The sequence below is a fragment of the Bufo bufo genome, chromosome 11, assembly GCF_905171765.1.
Source record: "Bufo bufo chromosome 11, aBufBuf1.1, whole genome shotgun sequence".
NCBI lineage: Eukaryota > Metazoa > Chordata > Amphibia > Anura > Bufonidae > Bufo > Bufo bufo.
Genome location: NC_053399.1, coordinates 27372321 through 27400320, shown reverse-complemented (window position 1 = coordinate 27400320; position 28000 = coordinate 27372321). Strand labels below are relative to the sequence as shown.

Genomic DNA, 28000 nt, shown 5'->3' with positions numbered 1-28000 from the left:
AGGAGTACGTGGCAAGAAGAAAATGCCCATTTCCCCCTCTTTTGCACATTATTCCGACATCAGTCAACATAAGGGGCAATAGGTGGTTGCACTACAAATCGCCATTGCAAGGAGGGGATGTTGTGCCCCCCTGGGCCCCTTCATAATGGCTGCTGCAGCAGGTGCCCGCTTGTAGGAGAAAGAAGCATTAGGCACACCCCTTAAAAGAAATCATCAAACTTGGAGCGTCACGACACAATACACAGTGCAGACATATGTATAAGGCTTAGTGCTGCCAATCAAATATATACAAAAAAAATGCAAATTGAGCAAATCACCTGAGAATCCCTTAAAAAAAAGAAAGTGTCATCCTTTCAAAGTGACTATAGAAAGCGTATTCCTAACGTAATTTCATTTGTTCTGAATCCTCCAGAATAGACATTGTGCTCTGCAGAGAAGTCTCATCTGCTGCGATAAGCAGCGTGTAAACAGGAACAGGCTTTGTTCTACCGCATCACTTCACATTGTGCCAACCCTTGCTGGATCATTGAGGTGGCTGTGCCACAGCGTCCCTACCGTCACTTTGTGTTTTGGCACTGTAGCTTGCGGGTGGCATCGGCTTCCTGTGGTCCCGCAGAGTATGCGCGTTCAGCATTTCCAACAGTAGATCGTATACGGGCACCACGTTCTTACACTTCATGCTGAGCAGATGCTCCATTCCTTTGTTGCTAAAACAAAACAAAAAAAAGCATATAAATAACTCCATGATGGCCAAATCTCAAGGTCACTTATAACGTGGCCTTACTCTGTGTGAATCTAGCAGTAGTATTATACACTGCCTGTCCAAAAAAAAAGTCTCCACCTGTATGTAACTAAGCAAATAGTTATGAGCCTACTATTGGATAATTACTGCATGGGCGATTATCTTTCAGCTGGCAACAAGTTATTTAACCCCAACTGGTGCAATGAGTTGCTTCTCATCTCTTAAACAACCATGTCGAAAGACACGTCTCGTGGTTGTGGAAAAGATGTTAGTCTGTTTGAGAAGGGTCAAATCATTGGCATGCATCAAGCAGAGAAAACATCTAAGGAGATTGCAGAAACTACTAAAATTGGGTTAAGAACTGTCCAACGCTTTATTAAAAACTGGAAGGATATTGGGGACCCATCGTATTAGAGGAAGAAATGTGTCCGGAAAAAAATCCTGAATGATCGTGATCGGCGATCACATAAATGTTTGGTGAAATCAAATCGAAAAAAAAAAACCAGTAGAACTCAGGGCTATGTTTAATAGTGAAAGTAAGAGCATTTCCACACGCACAATGCAAAGGGAACTCAAGGGATTGGGACTGAACAGCTGAGTAGCCGTAAGAAAACTACTAATCAGTGAGGCAAACCAGAAAAAAAGGCTTCAATTTGCTAGGGAGCATAAAGATTGGACTCTGGAGCAATGGAAGAAGGTGATGTGGTCTGATGAGTCCAGATTTACCCTGTTCCAGACTGATGGGCGCATCAGGGTAAGAAGAGAGGCAGATGAAGTGATGCCCCCATCATGCCTAGTGCCTACGGTACAAGCCTGTGGGGGCAGTGCTATGATCTGGGGTTGCTGCAGTTGGTCAGGTCTAGGTTCAGCAACAGTATGTGCTCCAAGAATGAGGTCAGCGACTACCTGAACATACTGAATAACCAGGTTATTCCATCAATGGATTTTTTCTTCCCTGATGGCACGGGCATATTCCAAGATGACAATGCCAGGATTCATCGGGTTCAAATTGTGAAAGAGTGGTTCAGGGAGCAGGAGACATCATTGTCAGACATGGATTGGCCACCAGAGTCCAATCCTTAACCCCATTGAGAATCTTTGGGATGTGCTGGAGAAGGCTTTGCGCAGCGGTCAGACTCTACCATCATCAATACAAGATCTTGGTGAAAAATTAATGCAACACTGGATGGAAATAAATCTTGTGAAATTGCAGAAGCTTATCGAAACAATGCCACAGCGAATGCGTGCCGTAATCAAAGCTAAAGGCTTTTTTTTGATGGCGACTTTTTTTTTGGACAGGCAGTGTATTATAGGAGTATTCCATTTAGAACAAGTTACCCTCTATCCACAGGAAATGGGAAAACTGTCTCATTAGTGGGATCCTCAGCGATCACGAGAAGTGGGGGTCCCTTGTCCTCGGTTTGAATGGAGCAGCAGGTTGAACACGTGCACTGCCGTTCATCTTTATGGGGCTACCGGAGTCCACTATGACTACTTCTGGAAGTCCCATAGACTTTGTGCATGGTCGACCATTGTACCAATCAAACAGGGAATGTGAAGACCCTGTTCTCATCAGTAGTGGCCCCAGTGGTCGGACCCCAGTGGATAGGGGATGACTTGTTATCACTGGAACACCCTTTTAAAGCCTCTTTGCAAAAAAGGAAATTTGGCACCAATTAAGATGAAGCAACTTCTGCAAACAGTAGATTTAAAAAATCTTCCACCATCTGAGTATGCAGCTTCAATGCAGACCTGTGTGTCTCCGTGGTAACAGACTACAAACACCGTGTAGTCTGCTCCAGCAGTCACAGTCCCTTCCTTCTGTCCTCTGCTTTTAACGGAGGCTACTTTCACATTAGCGTTTTTTGCGGATCGGTCATGGATCTGCAAAAACGCTTCCGTTACAATAATACAACCGCATGCATCCGTCATGAATGGATCTGGTTGTATTATGTCTTCTATAGCCACGACGGATCCGTCATGGACACCATTGAAAGTCAATGGGGGACGGATCCATTTTCTATTGTGCCAGATTGTTTCAGAGAAAACGGATCCGTCCCCATTGACTTACATTGTGTGCCAGGACGGATTCGTTTGGCTCCGTTTCATCAGACCAAAGCGGAATGAAGACGGAACGGAGGCAAACTGTTGCATTCTGAGCGGATCCTTATCCATTCAGAATGCATTAGGGCAAAACTGATCCGTTTTGGACCGCTTGTGAGAGCCCTGAACGGATCTCACAAACGGAAAGCCAAAACGCCAGTGTGAAAGTAGCCTAACCTACACCTACAAAAAGTGGAGGAGAAATAGATGCCAATATTAATGCAGGATCAGACTACACAGGGTTTGTTTGTAGTCTGTTACCATAGCGACACATAGGTCTGCATGGAAGCAGTAGATACAATACGGTAGATGTTTAGTCAAGACTTTTTGTAAAGTGATGCTACCGAAATGGATCAAACATCCCCAAGGCTGCCCAACCTACATACAGCGCTGTTCTTTCTATTAGCTGACTACACAATGCTGTGAATGAATGGAGGCAACTGCAGTCAGTGAGGGGTGTGCCGCCCCAGGAATATAGAGCTCATGCAGATGTTCGCTCTCTAGTGTCAGACAGATGTTACCAAGGCCTCATGCACACGGCCATGTCTGTATTTTACCTGCCAATCACGGATCCACAACATATAGATGGCTTCCCTTTCAAAATGGGGCTGAGCTGCATTACCAAGCACAGCCACTATACAAGGTACGGCACTGTGCTTGGCGAGCTATGAAGATACCGCAGCGCTTACCAGAGCTCCGGTGAGCACAGTGGCCTCTTCAAACACTGATCGGCAGGGTTTCTGGCAATCGTAACCTCGCCAATCTGATATTGATGACGTCTCTTGGGGATAGGCATCAATATGAAATTCATGGTTTAGACCCTTTAAACATCACACATGCAATTTATATCAAGAAGGGAAACCAAAAAGGTCAAGGCCACCACCAACACAGACATAGGTTATGGAGCCTAGGTCTGATAGAAGCTTCTGCAACTTCCATGGATGAGTTTCCATTGTGTACATACCTGGCGTGTCTAACGTGTGACAGAAGCATCAGTAAATTGGCCAGCCGGGTTGACTGCTGTCGGAAAGGAATGCCGCTCTTGGCAATGACCCAGACCAGTCCATCAGTGACTGTATTCAATAACTGGTGCAGCTTACGATTGCTCTCCGACTCCTCCTCTGACGTGCATAATGGAAACATGTCTGCAGGTCATAGAAAAACCATTAATATGCATATAGTATGAAGACATGGCGCCATTTTTACTGTGAAGCTGCAGTACACCATAGAACACAAGTAGACTTTGCTTTTTACACCTAGTGGACCACCTGAGGTGTAACGTGAAGCTCCTGGGCCTGAAGGCAAAGTCTGCAACAGGTCCCCCTCTAAACATGCGTCATATAGAATACTTGTGTCTTGTTTTTAGAGGGGTATTTGCCCCCCCAAACTGGGATCTGGGGGAGTGTGACTGCTACCTCTGCTGACCACAGTGCCCACTAATCTAATGAATCATCTGGAAATTACACCGGGCATATTGCTTGTTCATTATCTCTTCCATGGAAAGTAATTCCCTAGATCTGAGCTCGTAGCTAATAAAAAGTGACACAAAAAGGGCATAACTAAAATACAAAACGGCCCCCATTGTACTGATGGCAAACTGAACTGCATTAATGCAAACAGCAGCATAACAACTACATCAGAGGGGGAAGACATGGGCCCCGATGCCCAGGGATTGCTTTGCATTTGTGAGGCAGAGGTTGGGCTGCATGTTGTGCCCACTGGCTGGCTACACATAGAGCCCTTCTTGTGGGAGGCTAAAGACTTTTTCCAGGATTACAAAAAACATGGCTACTTTCTTATCTGCAAATGGTTAAATGTAATATTATATAATGCCTTGTATAGGGTATATGATAATAGTAGGGACAGAGTTAAAGGGGTTGTCTGCTTTTATACCGTTGATGAACTATCCTCAGCTGTTTGAAGTGAAGGCAGCACTTATAGGAGCCCTGCCTTCTCAGCTCTGTTTACCTCCTTGCGGCAGCAATTGCAATGAGCAGGGTTGCCAGGAGTCAGACCCCCGCTGATCTGATATTGATGACCTATCCTGAAGATAGCTCATCAATAGTAAAAAGCAGACGACCCCTTTAACTCTGACACAAACTTTTGCAGGAGGTTGCTAGGTGGCGGCTGGCTCCACCACTAGCTCTAGAGTGTTCTAGGAGTCTGAGGAGGGAGTAGGGAGAGAAAGGAAGTAAAGTCCGTGTGCTCTCTCTCCTTGCGTCTCGGTATTCAGAGACTAACAGATCTTTGTTTAATTGCTGCAAGATCTACAGCTGGAATGCTCAACCTGTGGCCCTCCAGCTGTTGCAAAACTGCAACTCCCAACATGCCCCGATAGCTCTACTCTGTTCAGGCATGCTGGAAGTTGTAGTTTTGCTGGAGGGCCGCAGGTTGGGTATCCTTGATCTACGGCAATAGAAAAAAAAGAGAGAAGTTAGTCAATAGGACCATAAAGATTTTACTGCCGTGGAGGGATTACCATTAAGACACCCTAATCACACTCCACAGAGCATATTACAGGCATAACTGAAAAAAAAATAATAGTCGCCAGCCATAGATTCTACTGAAGAGACTTTCAAAGATAGTGTACCAAGAGGGCCATAATTCTCATCCTTGTCTAAATCCATACACAGCTATCTGGGAGAGAATTGCGCTCTATACAGATGGAACTGTGTTTTGCTATATTTGGATGTACTACAACTCCAATTTTGCACTACAGTTATTAGAGACATTTATTCTGTTTAATCTGGCCTGGTAACTGACTCTTGCCCTATACGCCAGCCATTGCTCACTACACACCCTGCCTTGCACCCAATCCAAACACCTAACATCTGGGGCACTCCATCTACCATCAAGCAGGACCCCCAGAACCAGGGTGTTCCCCTCCATAGCCCTGGTGAGCAATGGTGAGATGACAGCAACTGTAATATATTGTGTAATAACAGGAGCCACTACCACTCCCATCTTCCATTCCGGGTCCTCAAGTGCTTGCTGCATTTCCTAAAACAGTGCCAGCCCTGTCCACACAAAGCCGAGTCTTCCAACCGGCCCTACACCAGTTTTTTAGCCCAACCAATAAAAGGAAAGCGATATCGGACAGAAAACTTCTTTTCTACCTGTTTGCGCATGGTTAAAGGGTTGAAAACCTACACAATTTTGTCCGATTTTTCCAACACAGGAATCTTGGTAGCAGATCCATGAACTCTCCTGTGTAACATAAGCACCAGAAGTCTACAAATACTCACGGGAATTAAGCAGGATGAGGACCTTCAGGCAGAGATATTCCCGGTGCTGAAGTTTTAACTCTCTGAATCGTGAGGTTGTAGCTAGCAGCATATCAAAGATTTCCAGTATCCCCTCCACACATTTGCCTTCATCCCTGTGAATACACAGAATATATTTCAGCCATGGCGGCAGTGCGCTGTGATAGCAACAGAAACAGAGAATAGATTATCGGCACAAATCTACAAAGAGTAGGTTGCAGATGGCTATGGGCAACTTGTAGCCACTGGGCTCCAATACAAAAGTTGTAGCAGGGCCTCACCTACTATATGCATAGTTGTCAACAGTTTAGAATTTGCAGGGACTGTCCGTAGTTTTCAGAAACAATCCCAACAAATTTAGGCAGTATCGGGCAGAAATGGGGGGGCTTATGTAACCAAGTGGGTGATTTTGGGTGGGTTTGAGTATTTCCAAGCCAGGGCTTAAATGCCCCGAATTTACCAAAAAGAATGTTGGTAACGAGTGGCGTATCTAGAGTTCTATGGGCCGCAAGGCAAACTATGAATTGGGGCCCCCCACCCCCATTACCCCGCCCCCTCCCCCCACCACTCACTCTGTATATATTTCATTTGGCCCCCACCCAGACTGTATATATTTCATTTTGACCCCTGTATATAATTGAATAATTGGCTGCCCATGCCCCCCTCTCACTCTGCATAGATTTTATTTATTTGTGGCCCCCTTATATGGCTGGGGGGGCCCCCCTTTCTAAATTCACTTCATAGGGCCACTACCAGCTACCCTCTCTGTATAGATTTTATTTTATTTTTTTCTAAATTAAATTTATAGTGCTGGGTCGGTGCCGGGTGCCCCCAGTATGACGCACAGCATGTGCATACCTAAATAAAAAACAAAAAAAAACTTACCTCTGATCTGTTCCGCGTTCGGTCGTCTTGACTCACTGTCGGCATCATCACATCTTGCCGCGAGACCCGTGACCTCTAGCGCCGGGTGTTGCCGACATTGAGCAGAAAGGGTCTATGTATGGGGATGTACGCAGCGCAGCCACACTAGGTCACTTACTTTTTAAATAGGCAAAGCAGAGGGAGACTGGGCTGGCTAAAAGCACTTGGGGGCCATCTATGAAAAAAAAATTGGATGCGTCCCTCTGTGTTGGTTTTTCCAACTTGTCTGTAAATTTTTTGGGCTGTCAGTGATTTTTGGATAAGTTGTCCAGCAAAATAAAAAAATTCCTACTTGGTAACACTGCATCTCAGACACGTAATCAAAGCGGAGGCATGACCCTATAGCTCCTTGATGAAAATCTGAACCATCTGTCTCCAACCACAGTCGCTTATGGATTTCCTCTTACAGTATAAGGAGGGGGGGCTTTAGGACCTGGGCACTGGTACAGCTGCAGCTTCACTTGCAATTTTTTAGAACTTGCTTTTGGGAAATTTAGAAAATAGACATACCGGTAAGTGGTGTGCAAAGTCACTTGCGAATTTTTTATTTTTTTCTGTATTCGTCACCCATTCATACAAAGGCCACCCCAACGTACTGTATGGTAGTTGAATAACAGGCAATACATAATGAGTCCCTTCATCACACCCACAACTTCCGCGCCCTCTGCAGTTTCATTGACAGGACCAGGCAGTGAAAACGTCATAATGCTTGGACCTGCCTATCAAGGCGCAGGCAGAACAGCAGTTGCAGAGAGAGCCGAGCCTCTAGGTGTAATGACAACGCCCCCATTGCTCTTAGAGGCTCATTTGCATATAATAAAACATCATCTTTCTCAGCAATAAACATAGGACCAACACAGATGCCTTCAGCTGCCAAGCGCACAGTACAAATCCGCTGACAGATGTCCTTTAAAGAAATGTAGACCCTCAGACCAGGCATTATCTGTGGCAGCACCCAGCAATGGAGAACTAAAGGAATGAGCAGAGAAGACTATACAGTCAGGATGTGGCACCCAGATTGACCCATTTCCCCCTTTTTCAGGAGAGTATGATCTAGTTACAGTTCTGGTGAGAAGCATCGTATATAATGCTAGTAGACAGACAGGGCTAAGGAGGCCAAGTGAAGGCAAGGCCTCTCTCCGGCTCACCCAACATTCGTTAGCAAGCCAAAAGGTGGCACAACATCCCAACCACCAGGGTTAGGGTTGGGAGGATGGGCAATGTAATTAAAGATTGATATTAGCACAAGTTCCTTATCAGGATCATTTAGCAGATCCAGAACTCCAGTATCCAAGACAGAAGAGACTTTGAGCTCGAAAAAAAATCAGGCGTTTAAATCGGTAAGATGCCAAAATGTTATCTATCAAAATTGCTGAAGAGAGATGTTGTAACCCAGGGACTGTTCTGGCAGTAGGCTGAACGCATAAACTAGGGAAGGGCGATTACGGTGGAACTTTGGTTTAAAGCCACATATTATATAATGAATTGGCAATTATACAATCCCACGACGATATATTATTGCCAGAATTATTCAATCATGTGATTATTGGTGGGGGCCCTTGTGGTTAGACTCCAATCAATGAGATCACCATTTACTGTATGAGGATATGAATATTTAGAAGTAGTTATACTCCCTTCATGGAGTGCTCGTTCAAATAAAAAAAATATTAAAAAAAATAACCCTACCCAACTTGTCCCCTTCACCCATCTCCAAACCGTCAGACTCTCCCCACCATCAAAATTTTGAAAAGCCACCTCTTCAGGAAAGCTACAACTTGCAATAATCTTGCTGCCACACTACAGTCATATAAAACAACTTCTACCCTGTCACCTACTGTCTCCTTACCTTATACAATGCATTCCCAAAAAATTTCAGACCTTTACCTTTTTTCACGTTATGTTGTGGCCTTGTGCTTAAATTTTTTAAAAATTTAAGTTTTCATCCATTAATTTATAGATAACTTTCCCATTATGGTGTATTAAGACAATTTTAGAAATGTTTGCAAACTTATTAAAAAGAAGAAATTTGAATCTTAGCACTGGAGGCCTCCCACTTCTCTTGATCATTGTTGAGATGTTTTTACACCTTGACTGGAGTCCACCTGCGGTAAATTCAGTTGATTGGACAAGATTTGGAAATACACAGCCCTGTCTATACAAGGTCTCACAACTAAGGGTGCATTTACACCAACAGATTATCTGACCAACAAGGATGTCTAACATTCTGTTCTCACTTTGTCATTCTGGGGAATTGAATGCAGAATTAAGCCTCATTCACATGCCCAAGCTCAAATCCGTGAGAAGGTGGTCAGTGATGCCTCCATGAAGGATCTGTGTTGGGTCCGTGTGTCCGTTTTTTGCTGTCCGTGTGCCATCCGTGTTTCACTGACACTGAACAGCTGAAAAATAATTTTCAAAGCCTCTCTTCCTAATGATCCGTGAAACAGGGATGCAACACAGATGGCATCCGTGGCCTTCACTAACCCATAGACTATAATGGGCTTGATGGATCCGTGAACACGGACAAAATAGAGTATGCATCCATGCTAAAACCACGGATCCATGGACCGTGGTAACACACTGATTTCTGAATACACACATTAAAATGAATGGGTACGTGTGGTGTCCATGGAGAACACGTACAGCACACGTCCGTGGAACACTGACGCGTGAATGAGGCTTTATGGGGAGAAACTGAATTTTTTTTATTTTAGGACAAAGCCGCAACATAGCAAAATGTGAAAAAAGTGGCCCCCTTTGTACCAGTTTTTCTTAATGTTATTTTGTGCTTATTATACTTGTTTTTGTACAATATTACGAATGTGAACCCTTTTCACAGGGGTGCAACTACTATAGCGGCAGACCATGTGACCACTACGGGGCCCAGGGCAAGAGGGGGCCCAGTCTTAGTTGGGATTAGTTCCTCTTCTACTGGTGGTGAAAACTTGGTCAGGACTCTACTGTCGTACCTCAAGTTCACACTTGCGCGTTTTACAGCGCGTTCCTACGCACTGTAAAACGCTCAACAAGGAGAAACCAATGCTTCCCTATGGGAATGGTTCTGACCTGGGCGTTTTACAGCGCGTACGATCGCGCTGTAAAACGCCCGACGCTCAAAAAAGTTCTTGAGCTTCTTTGGGGCGTTTTGTCGCGCGTTCCCGTACATAGACTTTCGGGAACGCGCGACAATGGGCGTTCGCTTGTCTCTGTATGCGCGATTGTAAACGCTGGTACAATCGCGCATACAGAGCGCTCCATCGCGAACGATCAGGTCTGAACCCAGGGTAAAGGAACAACTTTTAGCAAATGAGGCAGTGGAATAAATGGCCCAAGGATCATTGAAAGGGGTTTAGGCGGAAACCCTTCTGTCCCGTGTGGGGGGCCTGGTTTGATCCTTGCTATGGGGCCCTTACTTCCCTTTGTACACCACTGCCTTTTCATATCCACAAAGTTCTGGAATTAACAGTGCTTTAAAATAAATAAATAACAGTGTGCAAAAGTTGGGGGCCAGGAACCTGGAAGTACAACGCTCCTAAGTTCAAAGTTTCCAGCTTAAAGGGGCAGTTTAGCGCTGGATCCCCCATCTGCCAGCGGCATACCCTCCTCTATGATAAGTATAAAGCTACAAGAAGGTCCTAGACCTTTAAGAAAAAAGTTGAAACAAAAATAATAATATGACTGTCTCCATCGTAAGAACCCGTACTGTGATTTCCCAATTGTTGTCTGTTATGGACATTTATTAATAAATATTTACTGGAACAGCAGCTGCCAAATCCGTATTGACCTGCTTGTTAACGCAATGCCGAGAACAAAACGTATGTTACATAATTCCTAATCACAGGAGGGTTCACGGGAGGAAACAACGGTTTAACTAAAAAGCCCCAAAAAAACTAACTATAATTTGCAAGTCATTCAAAGGAAATTGGAATATATTCCAAAATGCAGAAGAAGCTGCAGCACATCGAGGAGCAAATTAAGAAATAATGAGTTGGCTTGTGCATGCTCTCGCAGGGGTTCAAAAGCGTTTGAGGATTTTGTTATCTTGACACGGAGCGCAGGGTTTTGCCGTGCGGATCACAATGCCTTCTTTTTAAGAGGAATGTGTCGGCACGGGGCGGTAGCGAGGATTTTAACAAGTGTTATTTCTGAGTACCAAATGATTTAATTGGATGTTTGTCTGGTAAACAAGAACCAGCTAATCAGAAAAATAAATCCCAACGGAAACCACAAGCCATCATGAAGTCGAACATATTCTCCTTGTATCATCATCTTTATACGGTGCCGCCCTTATCAGAGGTTGGAAGAAATTAGAAAACCTTTCCTCTCTTGTACATAGGTTGTATCTGATATTACGCTGACCTACATGCTGGTGATGTGCTCTGAACATGGCCGCTAATGGAGGGTTAGGTTCATTGGCGGCCTCCATTCACTTATGCTGGGGACAGACACGGCAACTGTCGCATGCGCAGTGTTTCCTAAGCGTGAGTGGAGGCCACTGATGGACTGACCCGTCCACCAACAGCCATTTTCCGATCACAGCGCCGACATGTAGGTCAAGGGATCTGTGTGTGAACGTGAATTTTTCATATTAAACTAATTGGACATCAGTGCTGATAGTTTAATAATGCAGATTACTAACTATATGCATGTGCTGTTACCAGCCCATGTGCAGCTAGTAATATTGTAGTACCCCAGAGCGGTACTACCATTCCTACACCCTGCTACTGTCTGTAATGGTTAACCAATAATGTCATCTGTGTATTTATTCCAGGTCCTCCTACACTGTGCATTCATAATATTGCTATAAGCTGTCATGTTCATGTAATGTGCCTGGTTCACTAGCAAGTGTCAGTGTATCTGGCAGAGAGTATCTTTAGACAGAATGGAACTTAGCATTCTATTCTCCCCCTTTTGGGCAGAAGTGGGCTAGTTGCAGGAAGCTATAGTTAGTTGTAGTTAAGTCTAGGTCTAGTCTAGCCAAGTATATTGTTGGAAGCAGACAAATCAAGATGGCGCAGTGAGGGGAATGGTTGTCCCTCCTGTAGCAGGAGTCCCAAAAGGAAAGCAGCTCATAGAGCACCATGACTCTTTACAGATACAGAGTATCACAAGGGGTTCAACAGTCAAATGCACCCCGATCAAAAAGGTACCAGAACAGTCCTAAAATCCAGCTACCAGACTAAAGCACAGCAGAGAACGACAGAGCAAGGTATTCAAGTTGGCCTGCCAGTTTACCCCAAAACCTGCTGGAACCAAGAGAAAGACCAAATATTGCAAGTTTATTCAAGTAAGGCTGTTAAACTTTCACCAAGTCTGGACTCAACTTATTCTCCACCTCCTACAACTCTCCCCTATATTGCGATGGTATCTTGGGAGGAGCAATATCAACTGGCCAGCCCCTTTAAAGGGGGTGTCTCACTTCAGTAAATAGGATTTATCATGTAGACAAAGTTACTTACTAATGTATTGTGATTGACCATATTGCCTCCTTTGCTGGCTTGATAAATTTTTTCATCAAATTATACATTGCTCGTATCCAGGAATACAGTAGTAGTGGTTGTGCTTGAACACTATAGGAAAAAGTGCTGGCTTCTCTGGGGCTGAGACGGGAGGAGTGCACATAGGCCGGAGCTAATGTAAACCCCTAGCTTTAGCCCACCTACAGTACCTACACCGATTTGTCATCCAGCCTTCTACTCTACATCTTCAGCTCCCATCTTCCCAGCTTATGCAATGGCAAGACATCATCTGACCAATTTTTGCTATGAATCATTGACAGAGAAGACGGAATCACAAAAAATTTGATTCAGGTCCAAAATGATTCTACACCAATTTTTTTCTCCCTTCTTTAAAGCTTTTTTTTTTTTTTTTTTCCCCATCCTCAGATTTGCCTGAATCATTTGACCAAAAATTTGGTTCCAAATTTGGGTTGTATCTCATTAGTTTAGAATCAATTCGCTCATCATTAATCATGGATACCATGACCACAGCTAATGTGTGTATTCAATACAGTAAAACCTCTCCAAAAGACCACCTCTGCTCAAGCTGACCAAAATCCAGTCTGGGGTTGGTAATGGTAGGTTTAGTTCAATTCACCTTATACAAATGTCATACATATTACTGTTCTGATGGACACGGCAACAGTCCAAATGGTATTATTTCAGAGGTATCTCTCTTCCAACACCATGAAAATGGGGGTAAAAATGGCAATCTCATAGGACTGTAAGGAACCAGATATTGGTTCACTTGTTTGAGAAAACCACTGTTCTAGAAGAACATTTTTTCACTGCAATTTTTTGTGGTTGCCTCAAAGAAATGTTACTGTGTATAGACAATGTGGTCTCCAATACACAAAATAATTCAAGTGAGGGATATGGATGCAAGATATTTTTTAGTTACATTACAGAAAGGTAGTTTTACAATTGACCAAGGTAAAAATGACTCCCAACGTAGTTCTCCACTCACTGATTTTTTTTTAAATGTCAGATATTAGAAGATAACACTATTAGGAGTCCAAGAGCAAGGACCCCAATCAATGTCCTAAAAAAAAGGAGCCATAGCATTTAGTAACTCACCCAAACCCATTGTACAAATTTTCATATCTAGATAAAACAAGCATGGAGGAACTTCACTCTAATGTGAAATCTATTAAAAACCATTACCATGAACCCCTGTATCTTTGTTTAAGAGACCTCCGCCGATTATAACTTTATAGCGACAGTCCAGAACAACTGTCTCATGATAGACATCAGTGACATAGCTACGACCACTGGAATCCCTGGCAATGGCTAGAACAAAGTGGCAATAGTGCTTGGAAAGTGCCAGGCCACTTCTTCTGTCAACTTCTTTAGGGTAGTGGCAAAGTCAGCCATTAAACTTAATGACCAATCATTAGGACACTAAGGGTATGGCCACAGTCAGGTTTCTGCATGTAGTTTTGGAAGCCAAAATAAGGAGTGGATCACAAAATGAGAGAACATATTAAGGACAGATAAGACCTACTCTTTTTTTAAATTTTTTTATTCACTCCTGATTTTGGCTTCCAAGACTGCTTGCAGAAACCTGACTGTGTGAAGAAGTGCCTAAGGCAGTCTACATAAGGCCATCTTAAAAAGTTACGCTTGCTTAACTTGTATCTTTCAGTTTTTCTCATTGTCCAGATTTTTCTCATTTGTAAATAAGTCATTAGCGCCATTCAAGAAGTTGTGATATTTTGATTTCAGGAAACCAAAGCCTCCTGAGCACTTTTGAAAAGCATTAAGATCTGTTATAGAAATGCTTCTTTGTGTAAGGTTCTTGACGCAGACAAGGACCTAGCAAGGGTTCACACCTTCTCTAATTGTATCACCAAGTAAGAAATTGAAGGTTGACTCATTTTCTGTGAAATTCAAAGACTAGTCCAATTACATTTTGAAAACTTTGCATTATCTGGGCCCAAGCCATTGATAAGAAGAAGAAGAAGAAGAATATGGAAAGTTCACTTTAATTATATTAGGACTTACCTGTCAAGAGCTAGATCTGGGGCAAAGATAAGTTTTCCAGGTTGATCAATTGACCGCCACATTAGTCCCATCATCAAAACTTCCAACCAACAGCTTTCCAGTAATCGAACTTGATCATAGAGACTCAATTCTATAAAACCTGCAAAAGCAACAAGTCTTTTTCACCAGAATTTTACACAGAATGTAAATTTTCTCATAGGTTCATGGTCACTTTCCAATGGTTCAATTTCCCGAAGTTGCGACTGTTGCTAATTTTGGCCTGTTTTACACGAAAATTTATAGCTATCGTCCTTTTCCAGCATCCTCAGCATTTTTGTAAAAGGTGATTAGGGTGTGGGAGGGAAGAGGTGGTTTGCAGCCAGGATCATGGTCCAACACATTTAACAATATGTGCTCCAGTTACAAGAAAAATCTACGCAGGCTCCTTGCTGGTCTACATACCTCCCGATGATGTGCCAAACTTATTAAGAAGCCAGTGCCTTTTAATAATTTTGGTGCATCTGCAGCGAGCACCTGAGGAGTCGGTGCAGAAGATGAGAGTGGTAGTGGCCCTGAGGAGCTGTTGTGCCACAGTGTATTCCCTCAGGCCATTGCTCCCTGGGAATTAGTGCACTGGAAATGTGGTATAAACCAGAAGTATAAACGTCTTTCTCTACTCTGTACTAAATATAACTTGTAGTACATCCAGCAGTATTAGGTACAAAGTAGAATTTCTGTCACCAGATGTGAGGTATGGTAGTTGTGTAAGTGGCAATTAATGCACCTCACATATTCCGTCTTGCTAAAACCTCTCTTGCACTTCTGAATAACAGCTGTATGCTGGCACTTGTGGATTTAGCTGTCCACTGTATAATGCAGGTATTGGATTTGGTATGGCCTAGATGTTATCCGGGTGATGGGTGTCTAAACTGTAGTCCCTCACCTGCAGCAAGGTCTGTAACGCTGTGACTTGCTGGTCATGCCACTATCTGTATTATGCTGTAGCTTTTAAGTTATCCTGGTGCTCCTGCAGTCTCTCTGGAGTAGTATTCTCACAGAAGAACCCTGGCAGTTAACCCTGTCCCTGCCAACCATACTTAAACAATACATAACATTTGGAGACACTCCCAGGTCTGGGGTACTGTACATCTTATACAAGCAAGTATTCAAGTAGTCATGAAGTCCCCCCTGTGACTACTATGATGATCATGAAAGGGTAAGAGAGACAGTCACTGTTGGCTCCTACCTCATTTCCATTGGTAAACCCAAGATGTGTACAGCTATCCCGTCAACTGCCAGTCATAGGATTTTGACCCCAGTGCTAAGTTTCGGTAACATTATGAAATCATCAATGCCATAAAGCTTCTTAGGCTAAAGAGACATTAGTTAATACCTGGGATTTTCTTGGCCCAAGCGATCATATGAACCAGCTCCTTGTCAGCAAGTTTTGTTAATGACATCATCATGGACGCCTCAGTGAAGGGCTTACAGGGACGATTCATCAGTAGGACATTTGGTGGTTCAGCTTCAATGAGAGACAAAACAAACTGTTCTGGGCCCATGCAACAGGGAAGGACTTCTTTTACATGCCCTATGGTTTCAGTAACTTTTTTGTTTTTTCCAAAACAATGCATCTGTTCCTCAGAGTGACGCCGATGACGTATGATACGGTACCCACATCGATCCCGTCTGGTTCCTGGTTTAAAAAAAAAAAAAAACACAATAAAATCTATAAAAACACTCATTGTAAAGTGTTAAGAAGAAAAGAAGAGTTGGAGGAAGAGGAGAGACCCTTAGGTCACACTGGTGTAGTACGTTACGTTGACCACTTCAACCATTTTGGCTGCACAGTAAATATCAACCCCAATATGGGACAAGATTTTTTCACTCTGGACAGAAGGGGCTGGTTTGTCCCCTCCAGGATTCTTGCGCCAATTCCCCAAGTCTGTTGTGTGCTGGTCCTGCATAGGTTCTTGCCACCTAATGGCAAAGGTGATAACACTAATTGGGAATGGGTCTCCCTTTTCAAAAACCCAACAGCCGCCGACTATACCCTTGAGTTTCTTCTGTTCTAAGACAAGAACCTCCTGGGGAAGGTACATCAAATAGGTTCAATAGGTATAACTGGGTTGTTTTTTTTTGTCTTTAAGCTATGTACTAAAATATCTTCACAAGCGAAACAAAAAAGAGTTAGTGAATACACAAGAATTCCAAAAAAGCCTCACCACATTTCATCATCCCCACTTCAAAGCACTTGCGCAGACGACACGCTTGGCAGCTTTTGCGTCTGTTTTTGTCTATTGTGCACTGGTTTGTGGCAGGGCAGATGTAATCATTGTGTCCTACAAGGAAAACCAGAAAAGAAGTGTAAAAGTTATCACCATTCCTAATACATCAAAGCACCGAGCCGAATAGTTGATAAGACTTGCCAAACATTTTCGTAGCCAATTCCTTTAGGCCTCTTTCACGCGGGCGTTGCGGGAAAAGGAGCAGGTGCGTTGAGGGAACATGCGCGATTTTTCCGCGCGAGTGCAAAACATTGTAATGCATTTTGCACTCGCGTGAGAAAAATCGCGCATGTTTGGTACCCAAACCCGAACTTCTTCACAGAAGTTCGAGCTTGGGATCGGTGTTCTGTAGATTGTATTATTTTCCCTTATAACATGGTTATAAGGGAAAATAATAGCATTCTGAATACAGAATGCATAGTACAATAGCGCTGGAGGGGTTAAAAAAAAGGAAAAAATAATTTAACTCGCCTTAGTCCACTTGATCGCGCAGCCCGGCATCTCTTCTGTCTCCTTCTTTGCTGATTGCAGGAACAGGACCTGTGGTGACGTCACTCCGGTCATCACATGATCCATCAGCATGGTAAAAGATCATGTGATGGATCATGTGATGACCGGAGTGACGTCACCACAGGTCCCGTTCCTGCAATCAGCAAAGAAGGAGACAGAAGAGATGCTGGGCTGCGCGATCAAGTGGACTAAGGTGAGTTTAATTTTTAATTTTTTTTTTAATTAACCCCTCCAGCGCTATTTTACTTAGCATTCTGTATTCAGAATGCTATTATTTTCCCTTATAACCATGTTATAAGGGAAAATAATAATGATCGGGTCTCCATCGGGATCGTCTCCTAGCAACCGTGCGTGAAAATCGCACCGCATCCGCACTTGCTTGCGATTTTCACGCAACCCCATTCATTTCTATGGGGCCTGCGTTACGTTAAAAATGCAGAATATAGAGCATGCTGCGATTTTCACGCAACGCACAAGTGATGCGTGAAAATCACCGCTCATGTGAACGGCCCCATAGAAATGAATGGGTCTGGATTCAGTGCGGGTGCAACTCACGCATCGCATCCGTGCGGAATACTCGCCCGTGTGAAAGGGGCGTTAGTTTTAGAATTGTGCTAGATCAGAGACAATCTGTAAATAACCTGTATTAGATTTACTCTTCCTTGAGTATGTTAGATTTGGGGTCCTGTGCCGAGATATATGGTGACCCCAGATAATTATGGTATCCGGGTAGAGGGTGGTGGCCCTGAACTCCTTCTGTTCCCGATAAGAAAGCACTCCATTTGCATGGAGCCGCCCCTAGCGCGAGTTTAGTACAAGTAGACTTTTACTATTTCTATTGATATCAATTGTAACTGTATAAATTCCTATACACTGAGCTCCCCCTAGTGGTAGCTGCAAGCAGCCAATTTTATAATATACTGAATATATGAAAGGAAAGCAGGAGATTTGTGTATTTATATTAGTTTTCTGAGATATATGGTGTTTAGAATGAGCACCATACTTTTGAAGCACTGACTCCATTCTTTTCATCAGAGAAGTTGGATAAAGTAGGTGATGTTTTATTTTATTTCTTACAATTAGGCCCCTTGCAGATGAGCGAGTATTCCGCGCGGGTGCAATACGTGATGTGAACACATTGCACCCGCACTTAATCCGGAACCATTAATTTCAATGGGTCAGTGTACATGAGCGTTGTTAATTTTTTTTGCTATGGGGACCTAGGTACTCCCCTGCATGGAGCAGGTCTGTTTGAAATATACAATTTTTTTTCAGATATCTTATTATCACGTCTGAGATGGCAGATGGCAGGTAACCGACGTGTGACGCAGAGGGGAGGGAGGAGGAGTACCCTTCCACTAGGGAGAGGAAGGAGTGGTGACCCCTAGTTCACCTAGCACTGGCACCTGGCTGCCCTGACGTCCCTAGATGGGCTGCTAAACCGTACTCCGATCACGTGCTTCGTCCCTGGCTTACCCTGAAATAAGTCCTAGGTAGTGAATAGGGCTGTGGGAGCACTAGTCCTCACCACTGACACCTAGGGTAACAATAGGGAAAGGACAAAGAACACAAACAGGACAAAGGGAAACAACAACAGGAGACAACAACAGGAGGGAACCGGAGGTCCAACAGCTCCAGTTCCAACAGCTCCACAGCAACAGTTGTCCACCTGAGGTCAGAATAGAAAATCTGGAAGGAAGGTCTATATCTGGCAACAAGGGAAGCAGAAAGGGAGACTATATAGTAGCTGGAAGTGGCTGACAGAGAACAGCTGGAAGGAAAAGCTACAGATTCGAAATTAGGACAAAAAGGATTGCAAACCTAAGCAGGAAAACCTGGACCGGAATCCATTCTCAGCGCGTAGCCACTTTTTTTCCCCCCCAACATGCTCGACCAGTAGTGGGGCTTAGCAGAAAGTGGAGGTATAAGATGCACTACTGTGAGCCAAAATTGTGCCACAATTCTGGCATCATAATCTGTCTCAAAGTAAGCAACCAATAGTTTGTACAGAGTCAGAGAAAAGGGTCTATTCCTGCTCCAGCCGCCTGAGCACCTGTGATAAATCTGGTGCAGGTCTAGACAGCCAGACAAAGCTTACGCCATCTTTACGACTAGTAAAGCTGGGCTAATGTCTAAAGTGAAGATGAACTGTCTTTCTACGATTTCCATTCTTCCAGTATAACGTCTACACCAGGCCGTCATGTTGATAATTACGGCTCTTGGAAGTTCAGAGAAATCCACAGGTATTTCACACACCCACAGCTCTGCAGAGGAACACTATAGATAATGTCATCTCTTCTTGCCCTTTCCAAGGTTTTCACTGCCACAGCTTTTAAAGTGCGAGACGCTTTTACTACAGCAGGACTGCCTAACCCATCGGATGATCGCAAATAACCAGCCAAGTATCAAATCACATATTGTATGGAAGACAATTATAAATTATAACCCATTAATTATACACAGTCGTCCAAAGTCATAATGCATCACCACCATCGTGAATGAAGCAGTTGGTCCTTCTATATATGAACCACTGCTTTCTGATCAGTTGCATTGCCTAATGGGAGTCTGGGGTCATCTAAAACCCAACACGCCTCTCAACAGAAGCTTGGGCTGCTGTTCTGTCCGAGGATGGAGGAGAACCTCAACTATGGTACAACAACATAGAATGTGTCGTCAGATAAGAACCATTTAGTCTGCCCAATATGCTGAGTACTATGAATAGCCCCTGGCCCTATCTTATATGAAGGATGGCCTTATGCCTATCCCATGCATGCTTAAACTCCTCCACTGTATTTGCAGCTACCACTTCTGCAGGAAGGCTATTCCATGCATCCACTACTCTCTCAGTAATGTAATACTTCCTGATATTACTTTTAAACCTTTGCCCCTCTAATTTAACACTATGTCCTCTTGTAGCAGTTTTTCTTCTTTTAAATATTCTCTCCTCTTTTACCTTGTCGATTCCCTTTATGTATTTAAAAGTTTCTATCATATCCCCTTTGTCTCGCCTTTCTTCCAAGCTATACATGTTAAGGTCCTTTAATCTTTCCTGGTAAGTTTTATCCTGCAATCCATGTACCAGTTTAGTAGCTCTTCTCTGAACTCTCTCCAAAGTATCAATATCCTTCTGGAGATATGGTCTCCAGTACTGAGCACAATACTCCAGATGAGGTCTCACTAGTGCTCTGTAGAGCGGCATGAGCACCTCCCTCTTTCTACTGGTAATGCCTCTCCCTATACACCCAAGCATTCTGCTAGCATTTCCTGCTGCTCTATGACATTGTCTGCCTACCTTTAAGTCTTCTGATATAATGACCTCTAAATCCCTTTCCTCAGATACTGAGGTTAGGACTGTATCACTGATTTTATATTCTGCTCTTGGGTTTTTACATCCCAGGTGCATTATCTTGCACTTATCAACATTAAATTTTAGTTGCCAAATTTTTGACCATTCCTCTAGTTTTCCTAAATCCTTTTCCATTTGCTGTATCCCTCCAGGAATATCAACCCTGTTACAAATCTTTGTGTCATCAGCAAAAAGACACACCTTACCATCGAGGCCTTCTGCAATTTCGCTGATAAAGATATTAAACAATATGGGTCCCAGAACAGATCCCTGAGGTACCCCACTGGTAACAAGACCATGGTCTGAATATACTCCATTGACTACAACCCTCTGTTGCCTGTCCCTCAGCCGCTGCCTAATCCATTCAACAAGGGAAGAATAATTATAAATTAGAGATAACTAGGCCGCCTAGGAGAAAAATAAATATATCAAGAAACTGCCATGCAAATACAGAGGTAAGTAGCCCATATTGAAGAGGTACTCCCACCTTAGACAAGTACGGCATAGCCTGTGCCAGAAGGGGATCCTTGAGGTGGAACCTTCACCCGTCTCTAGAAAGAGGGTTTTCTGGCAACTGTCTCATCCCTTCCCTTCAAGTTGCCTCCCAATCAGCTGCCTATTGTGACCAACCTTTGGGCCCATTTCTACTATCGACTTCTCATAGCATTCTTACAACCCATTATGGCTTTGTGTTGGTTTCAGCCAATTATTCAATAAGTTGGACTTTACAGAATTTTAAAAAAGACAGCCTGTTCCCGATAAGAGGTGAACCTCAAGCTTGCTGGTTAATCGTAAAACCAGTTGGCTGGTATACAGATAGAAGAAAAATTTTACTTTTGTCTGATTTTCACATAACGCAAGAGACATTGACTAAGAGTAAGTTATTATAAATTTTTACTAATCATCTGAATACATTAATTTCAGCAGAACACTGGACTCCCTGGAATAAAATGTCCCAAATCGACCTCAGCAACGACGATTTACATGAATGCAAAGCAGTAACACACAGACCTTGAATGCTTCTCTTGAAAAACGCCTTGCAGCCTTCACAAGACCATACGCCATAGTGGTAACCAGAGGCATAGTCGCTGCACACTGCACAGAAGTGGGTGTCCCTCTTAGACCCGGGGTTACTTCCAATGTGGTTTGTGCATTCGGCTCCTATAGACTTTCTCTTCATGGTTTCTCTGCAAGAAAAGTAAAATTAGGGGTGGGGGTGGGGGGCAATGACTCCTGAGCAACGTGATCTAGAGGGTCAAAGAGAAATCCCAGCAACACCTTATAATAATTGGATTCTTAGATCCCTGGTGTTCCATCTGGATTGCTGGACTGTCCATTTCTTGTTTGTTAAGGGACTAGTCAGCTTCCCGTGCAGTCTGCTTACAGCAAAACAGGGCTCCCTGTGGTCCAAGGGTCAGAAGACATCTTGCCAATTTAGGTGTGGCCAAGGAAGTTGTTCTCGTGCCAGCTTCAGGATGGAAACTTTGGAAGTAGAGGAAAGTATCCACTGGTACAATGGGAATCTAGCATACATTCTCTTTTAAAAATGCGGTGGAGACTACAATGAGCATGAGGAACCCCAGAAGCAACGATTAGGGAAGACGAAGACCCTTAGCTACTGACTGATGTGTACTGTTGCCTATCTCATCTGCAGCTGTACGACACAATTGTCATTCAGGCTTTATAACCCCATCCCAGTGAGAAAGGGAAGTCCAAGCTGATCACATGAAGTCTACACCAACGTTGCCTGCCTCCTTTGTTTATTTTCTGGACACCGCCACACAAAGTTACAGACAGTCACAATTTTATGTACAAATTAAAAAATCAAAACTGAAATCATAAAAATTTGGGAAATTTGCAATTTTTTTAATGCTACACTCTCTTTAAATACATACAAAAACAGAGTTCTTCGGGGCAACTGCTTATCTGGACAATGTCAACACTATGTAGTGAATGGAGCTGGCTTGAAATAACAGCCACAGACAGGAGTGGCGCCATTTCTGGTTTTCACAGGAGAGGCGATAAGAACATTATTTGTGGTTTGTAGTAAACAGATTAAAACTGCCCATTCACATAAGATAAGTATTGGCTGGAACGTAGGTGATAATTACTCTGCCATTGAGAATGACCGTTGGTCTATAATTTTCAAGCCATGGTCGGCTGAAATGGTCAAAATTGGCCAATTGTTGTCCTAGGTGTATAGCCAGCTTATGCCAATGCATACTGGCTGTGCACATGCCCAAAGAACAGTCTGGGTACATGGGACCCTATCGATATGTTCGCCATACTTGTTGGGAGCTTTTCCAAGCACGTGCTGAACGTAAAGAGAAGACAAAGAGTCTGAACACAACCTTAGGCTAGTTTCAACTGTCCATAATATGAACTCATGTTTTAAGGTCACAGAGACCGCATGCCCTGTGTTTCTACTAAAATAAATGGGATGACCATAGGAGTCTGTGAGACTGGCCATAGAGATATTTTTTTACTGTAAGAAATGTAACAAACTGCAAGGATAACAGTAAAGATTACAATACAATAACAAACGGGGGCACACACATGTTCTCTATAGATGAAGGCTAGGACCTAAGGACAATTGCACGCCAACTATGCATTCCATGGGTCGAAACTACACACAGGCTTATGGGCTCCAATGGTGCAATATGTTTTTACATTGCTGTATTGCTGTAAAACCAGCCAGATGAGCTCTTTGACAGCTAGATCTGTATCCTCCTCATTTTGCTCTCCTGACATACTGCCTGGTAGGGATCATCATGCTATACCTTTCTTTTGTCTGTGCAATAAACAGCTGCAGGCATATCTATGTTTTTTATTTATATGCAAATGAGCAACAGGAGCACCAGGAGGTGGGGCTGGATCATTTGAGCACTACCTTGTAGCACCCCCTGTGCTCTGCACACTGCCCCTCCCCTTGATTGACAGGACTAGGTGACTAGACATCAGGCAAAGGGCAGAGCCCTGTCCAAGAGCTGTGTGCTAGCAATATCGTATCACTATGTACTATAGCTTCACCACACTGTTATCTGCTCAACAAGCTAATCTACAGATCACTGCTTTATTCACAGGCACACTAGATCATCATACAGACACTGGTAATATCTGTCAGCTTATAAGTATAGAAAAACCATGCATCTCTAGGTGGCAATGCTATAGATTAGAGCTGTGATGGCTAACCTCCGGCACTTCTGGTGTGGTAAAACTACAATTCCCAAAATGTACACTTGCTTGGGTGTTCTCAGAACTCCATAGAAATGAATGGAGCATGCTGGGAGTCATAGTTTCACCACAGCTGGGGTGCCGGAGGTTAGCCATTGCTAAGGTAAGAAAAGATTGGTTTTTCATGCAGAGATCCCCGATTTGAATCTTGAGATTTAAAAAAAAAAATTCCTAAGATATTTTGTTTCTTCAACATTTATCCCATAAGAACAGCATACAATGTCAATCAGCTGCTTCTAAGGCCACCAGGATATTGTCATGCATTAAACGAGGCATGGACTCGCGGAGCAGGGATGTAATTCTACCACTTTACAAAGAGCTGGTGCGGCCTCATCTGGAATACGCAGTCCAGTTCTGGGCACCAGTCCATAGAAAGGAGGCACTGCAGCTGGAAAAAGTACAGAGGAGAGCGACTAAACTGATAAGGGGAATGGAGGGTCTTAGTGATGAAGAAAGATTAAAAGAATTGAATTTATTTAGTCTTGAGAAGAGACGTCTAAGGGGGGACATGATTAACCTATACAAATATATAAATGGGCCATACAAAAAAATACGGTGAAAAACTGTTCCATGTAAAATGCACTCAAAAAGACAAGGGGGCACTGCCTCCGACTGGAGAAGAAGTAGTTCAGTCTCCAGAAGCGTCAAAGCTTCTTTACTGTAAGAACTGTGAAGCTGTGGAATAGACTTTCTCAGGACGTGGTCCCAGCAGGAACAGGGGACAGTTTCATAAAGGGTTTAGAGGAATTCTTAAAACAATATTAATGCTTATGAAAAAGTGTAGAAATCTGAGTGTCACTTCCTTCTGGGATTCGCGTCCCCACCTATCCCTTGGTTGAACTTCATGGACTTATGTCTTTTTTCAACCGTATCAACTATGTAACTAAATCTATATGTAAAGTCTATGTCTTTATCATATTGAGAATGTGTTTTTTTTTGTTTGTTTTTTAGAAAGCTCATAAATATTACTGGTTTCTTTATAATAATATTTCTATGAATAAACTAGTAATTGGTTTTAGCAAAAAAACAAACAAAAAAAAACAAACAAAAAAAAACACTGCTCAATATAGTAAGGCCTTATTATTATTATTATTATTATGTGATTATATATTATTTATTATAGTATAGCCTTTTAATATGGTTTTAAATAAGGGAGGGGGGGGGGGGGAAAAATAGAAAGAAAACATGCGTCTCTCCTGGAACTTGAACCAGGGATGTCTTCGTGCAGGGCAGACCACTATACCATTAAGCTATAGCATTACCTCATAGAGCTGTGTTTTTTTTTCTATGCTTATAAGCTAACACATATTACTGGTGTCTTTATAATCATATATTCTACCTGTGAATAAAGCAGTAATATGTAGATTAGTTTTCTGAGCAGATCTCAGTGTGGGGAAGCTATAGTACATAGTGATATGATATTTACATGCTTGCACACAGCTCTGCCCTCAGCATGTCTTGCCCTTTCAATCAAGGGGAGGATGGAGTGTGCAGAGCACAGGGGGTGTTACAAGGCAGTGCTCGAAGGATTCAGCCCCGCTTTCTGGTGCTCAAATTGCTCATTTGCATATGGAAAAAAAATGCAGATTTATCTGCAGCTGTTTAACATACAGATAAAAGAAAGGTATCATTTTAATCTGCATGATGAGCCCTACCAGGCAGTGTGTCTGGGATAATAGGGTTGATCCTGGTGACAGAGCCCCTTTAAAGGAGTTGTCTGCTTATCCTACATTGATGACCTATCTTCAGGTAGCTCATCAGTATCAGATTGGCGGTGGCTGGACTGCTGCCACGTCCGCTGATCAGCTGTACGAAGAGACACTATTTACCTGCTGAAAGTCAACATTACATGACGACAAGCAGGCCAGCAGGAAAATAGTGAAGAGAAGCACTGCATCCTCTTTATACAGCTGATCAGCTGGGGTGCTGGCAGTCGGGCCTCCGCCAATCTAATATTGATGATCTCTTCTGAGGATAGGTGATCAATAAAGGATAAGCAGACAACCCCTTAAGTTTATTTTATTTGACAGTAAAGGTCAGTATATATTTGCATTCAAGAGTGCAGAGAGAAGGGCTACAGACAGTCGTCAGAGCTCATCTGGCATATTTCACATCCAATGGGACTGAGCAGCCTGCAGTGTATGAGTATGCATGCAGACTGCAGAAAACTAATGAAACTATATATATATTTTTTTTATAAAATACCACTTGAAAATATGTTTTCATTTTTATCCCATAATTCAAGCAGTGCAATAATAAAAAAATTAAAAAAAGGTCAAAAGGTGTCCAGTCTCCCACATCCATCATCGCCACCATATTTTTCCCAACAGTCACTAACAATGTACCAGCACCTGAATGGACGCCTATTGCCGAAAGATGAGGAAGTAAAAAGATTTGCCACCAGGTTGCTGATCCACGAGCAGATACTGGAGTTCTCCTTAAAATGTGCTCATTCACATTAGTCTACTGTCACGCGAACCTGCCGGTAGAATGTGGGGACCTCCTGACTCCAACAGATGACATTGAGGGAGAGAAGGATCCGGTGAAATTTTTTTGTTCTCCCTGGAGATGAGCTGCTGCAAAGGTGTCAGGCAGCGGCTTTCTCCGCTCTCTCCATAGAATGTAGGAGTCAGGAGAGATAGCTGTTGTCCAAATGATCGTTTGGCCAACAGCTATTAAAAATGTATGGTCACCTTAATAAAACGTTGGGCACCAGTAAAGGGGTTTTAGAGGGATATAAGAACATGGATGCTTTCTTTTGGTAACAGTGCATCACCTGTCTACAGGTTCTGTGTGGTACTGTAGTTCTATCTCATTCACCTAATGAAGCTGAGCTGCAACACCAGACACAACCTATGGATTGGACAATGTTAAGGCCTAGTTCACACGTCAGTGATTTTCATCAGTGATTATGAACCAAAACCAGAAGTGAAGGTTACAACTGAAAAATTTGCACCTGTTCTAATATTCTGACCTGACACTGGTTTTGGCTCAAATTACTGATGGAAATCACTGACCAAATCACTTAAGTATAAACTAGGCCTAAAACTGTTCAACCCCTTTAAATGTGTTAATCCATAGAAATTGGACTATGTTTCCAGTGACAGAGGTGTGGGATGGGTACAAAATTTCCTCCCAGCGGCTGGTTATAACACCAACGTATAGGTCCCAATTGCCTCTTTCTCACCTGTTAATTGGCAGCATGTGTTCTTCTGGTTTGGCTTCAAACCATGGACTCCTGGGTGGCTCTGCATATAGTAGTGAAGATTGGCAATGCAAGGTCACGGGAGACATGTGGTCTGGAGCAGTCCATAGCACGCTCGGACTCATGGTCTGTCTCATCACAGAACCCTCGGAATCACTAGAATTTCCAGGAACGTTGTAATTTATGACGGACGGGCTGCAGAATGCCATAGAGGAGTAGTCTTGACGATTATCCATGTATGAAGGAATGTACACTGGACTTTGGTCAACTGGCATGATGTTCTGATTGCCATTGTACTCCAGGGCAGACGCTAGACCAGACGGGGAAGTTTTGATATCTGCTTTAGAGAGTCCGATATGCTGCATTGACTGCAACTGAGAAAATTCTTTGTGCATGTAGGTCGACATGTTGACTGATGGAGAAAATGTATTACTCAACACAACATGGTTTCCTAGAAGAAATGAAGAACATATTATGAAAGAATTAAATTAGCTGCCATCAATATCAAATGATACATCCCCAGTTCCCCATCATCATCATCATCAGAGAGGCAAACTAGAAGGAAGGAGAGATGTAAAGGAAGGACTTGTACTTCTCCTTCCTGATGGACACACATCTGGCTTTGGCTCAAAAACGGTATCAAAAACAGCCACAGAAACCTGTGTGTGACATCAGCCTTGGACATGTGCAAGGATACACTTTGGATTCCCGATACTGCCACTCACCCATAGTTGTGAGCTCAGCATTTTGCAGCCATTACCCCTGCTTCACAAGGAGATGTCCCCAGTCCTGTTTCATACATTCTTGCCTTTATTTTATTATACTTACATGCCTTTATTAAAAAATACTTGATCGAGACACCACCTTGCCCATGTGGATTTATGACCACCATTGGACTGGACAG

General features: G+C 43.1%; 1 protein-coding gene across 2 annotated transcripts; it reads right to left on the bottom strand.

The window, feature by feature from the left end:
* Positions 1-27503, bottom strand: ESR2 (estrogen receptor 2). Of its 2 annotated transcripts, none has more exons than XM_040412750.1 (8): positions 27079-27503; positions 21669-21844; positions 16739-16855; positions 15907-16209; positions 14535-14673; positions 6091-6224; positions 3810-3990; positions 1-707 (listed from the first exon to the last, which is right to left on the bottom strand). In XM_040412750.1, exons 1-8 carry the CDS (start codon positions 27501-27503, stop codon positions 524-526), a joined length of 1659 nt encoding a protein of 552 aa, XP_040268684.1. In that variant the 3' UTR covers positions 1-523. The 2 variants fall into 2 exon arrangements, with proteins under 2 accessions (XP_040268684.1, XP_040268685.1); XM_040412751.1 differs by lacking the exon at positions 27079-27503 and adding an exon at positions 21936-22027.
* Between the last annotated feature and the right edge of the window lie 497 nt (positions 27504-28000).

Excerpts from the sequence above, each read along its gene's own strand:
- ESR2 (XM_040412750.1), bottom strand. The coding sequence starts at position 27,503 with ATGTCGACCTACATGCACAAAGAATTTTCTCAGTTGCAGTCAATGCAG. Across the intron at positions 6,225-14,534 it reads CCAGATCTAGCTCTTGACAG|GGATGAAGGCAAATGTGTGG; the intron begins GTAAGTCCTAAT and ends GTGTATTCACAG. Across the intron at positions 708-3,809 it reads TCACACGTTAGACACGCCAG|CAACAAAGGAATGGAGCATC; the intron begins GTATGTACACAA and ends GTTTTGTTTTAG.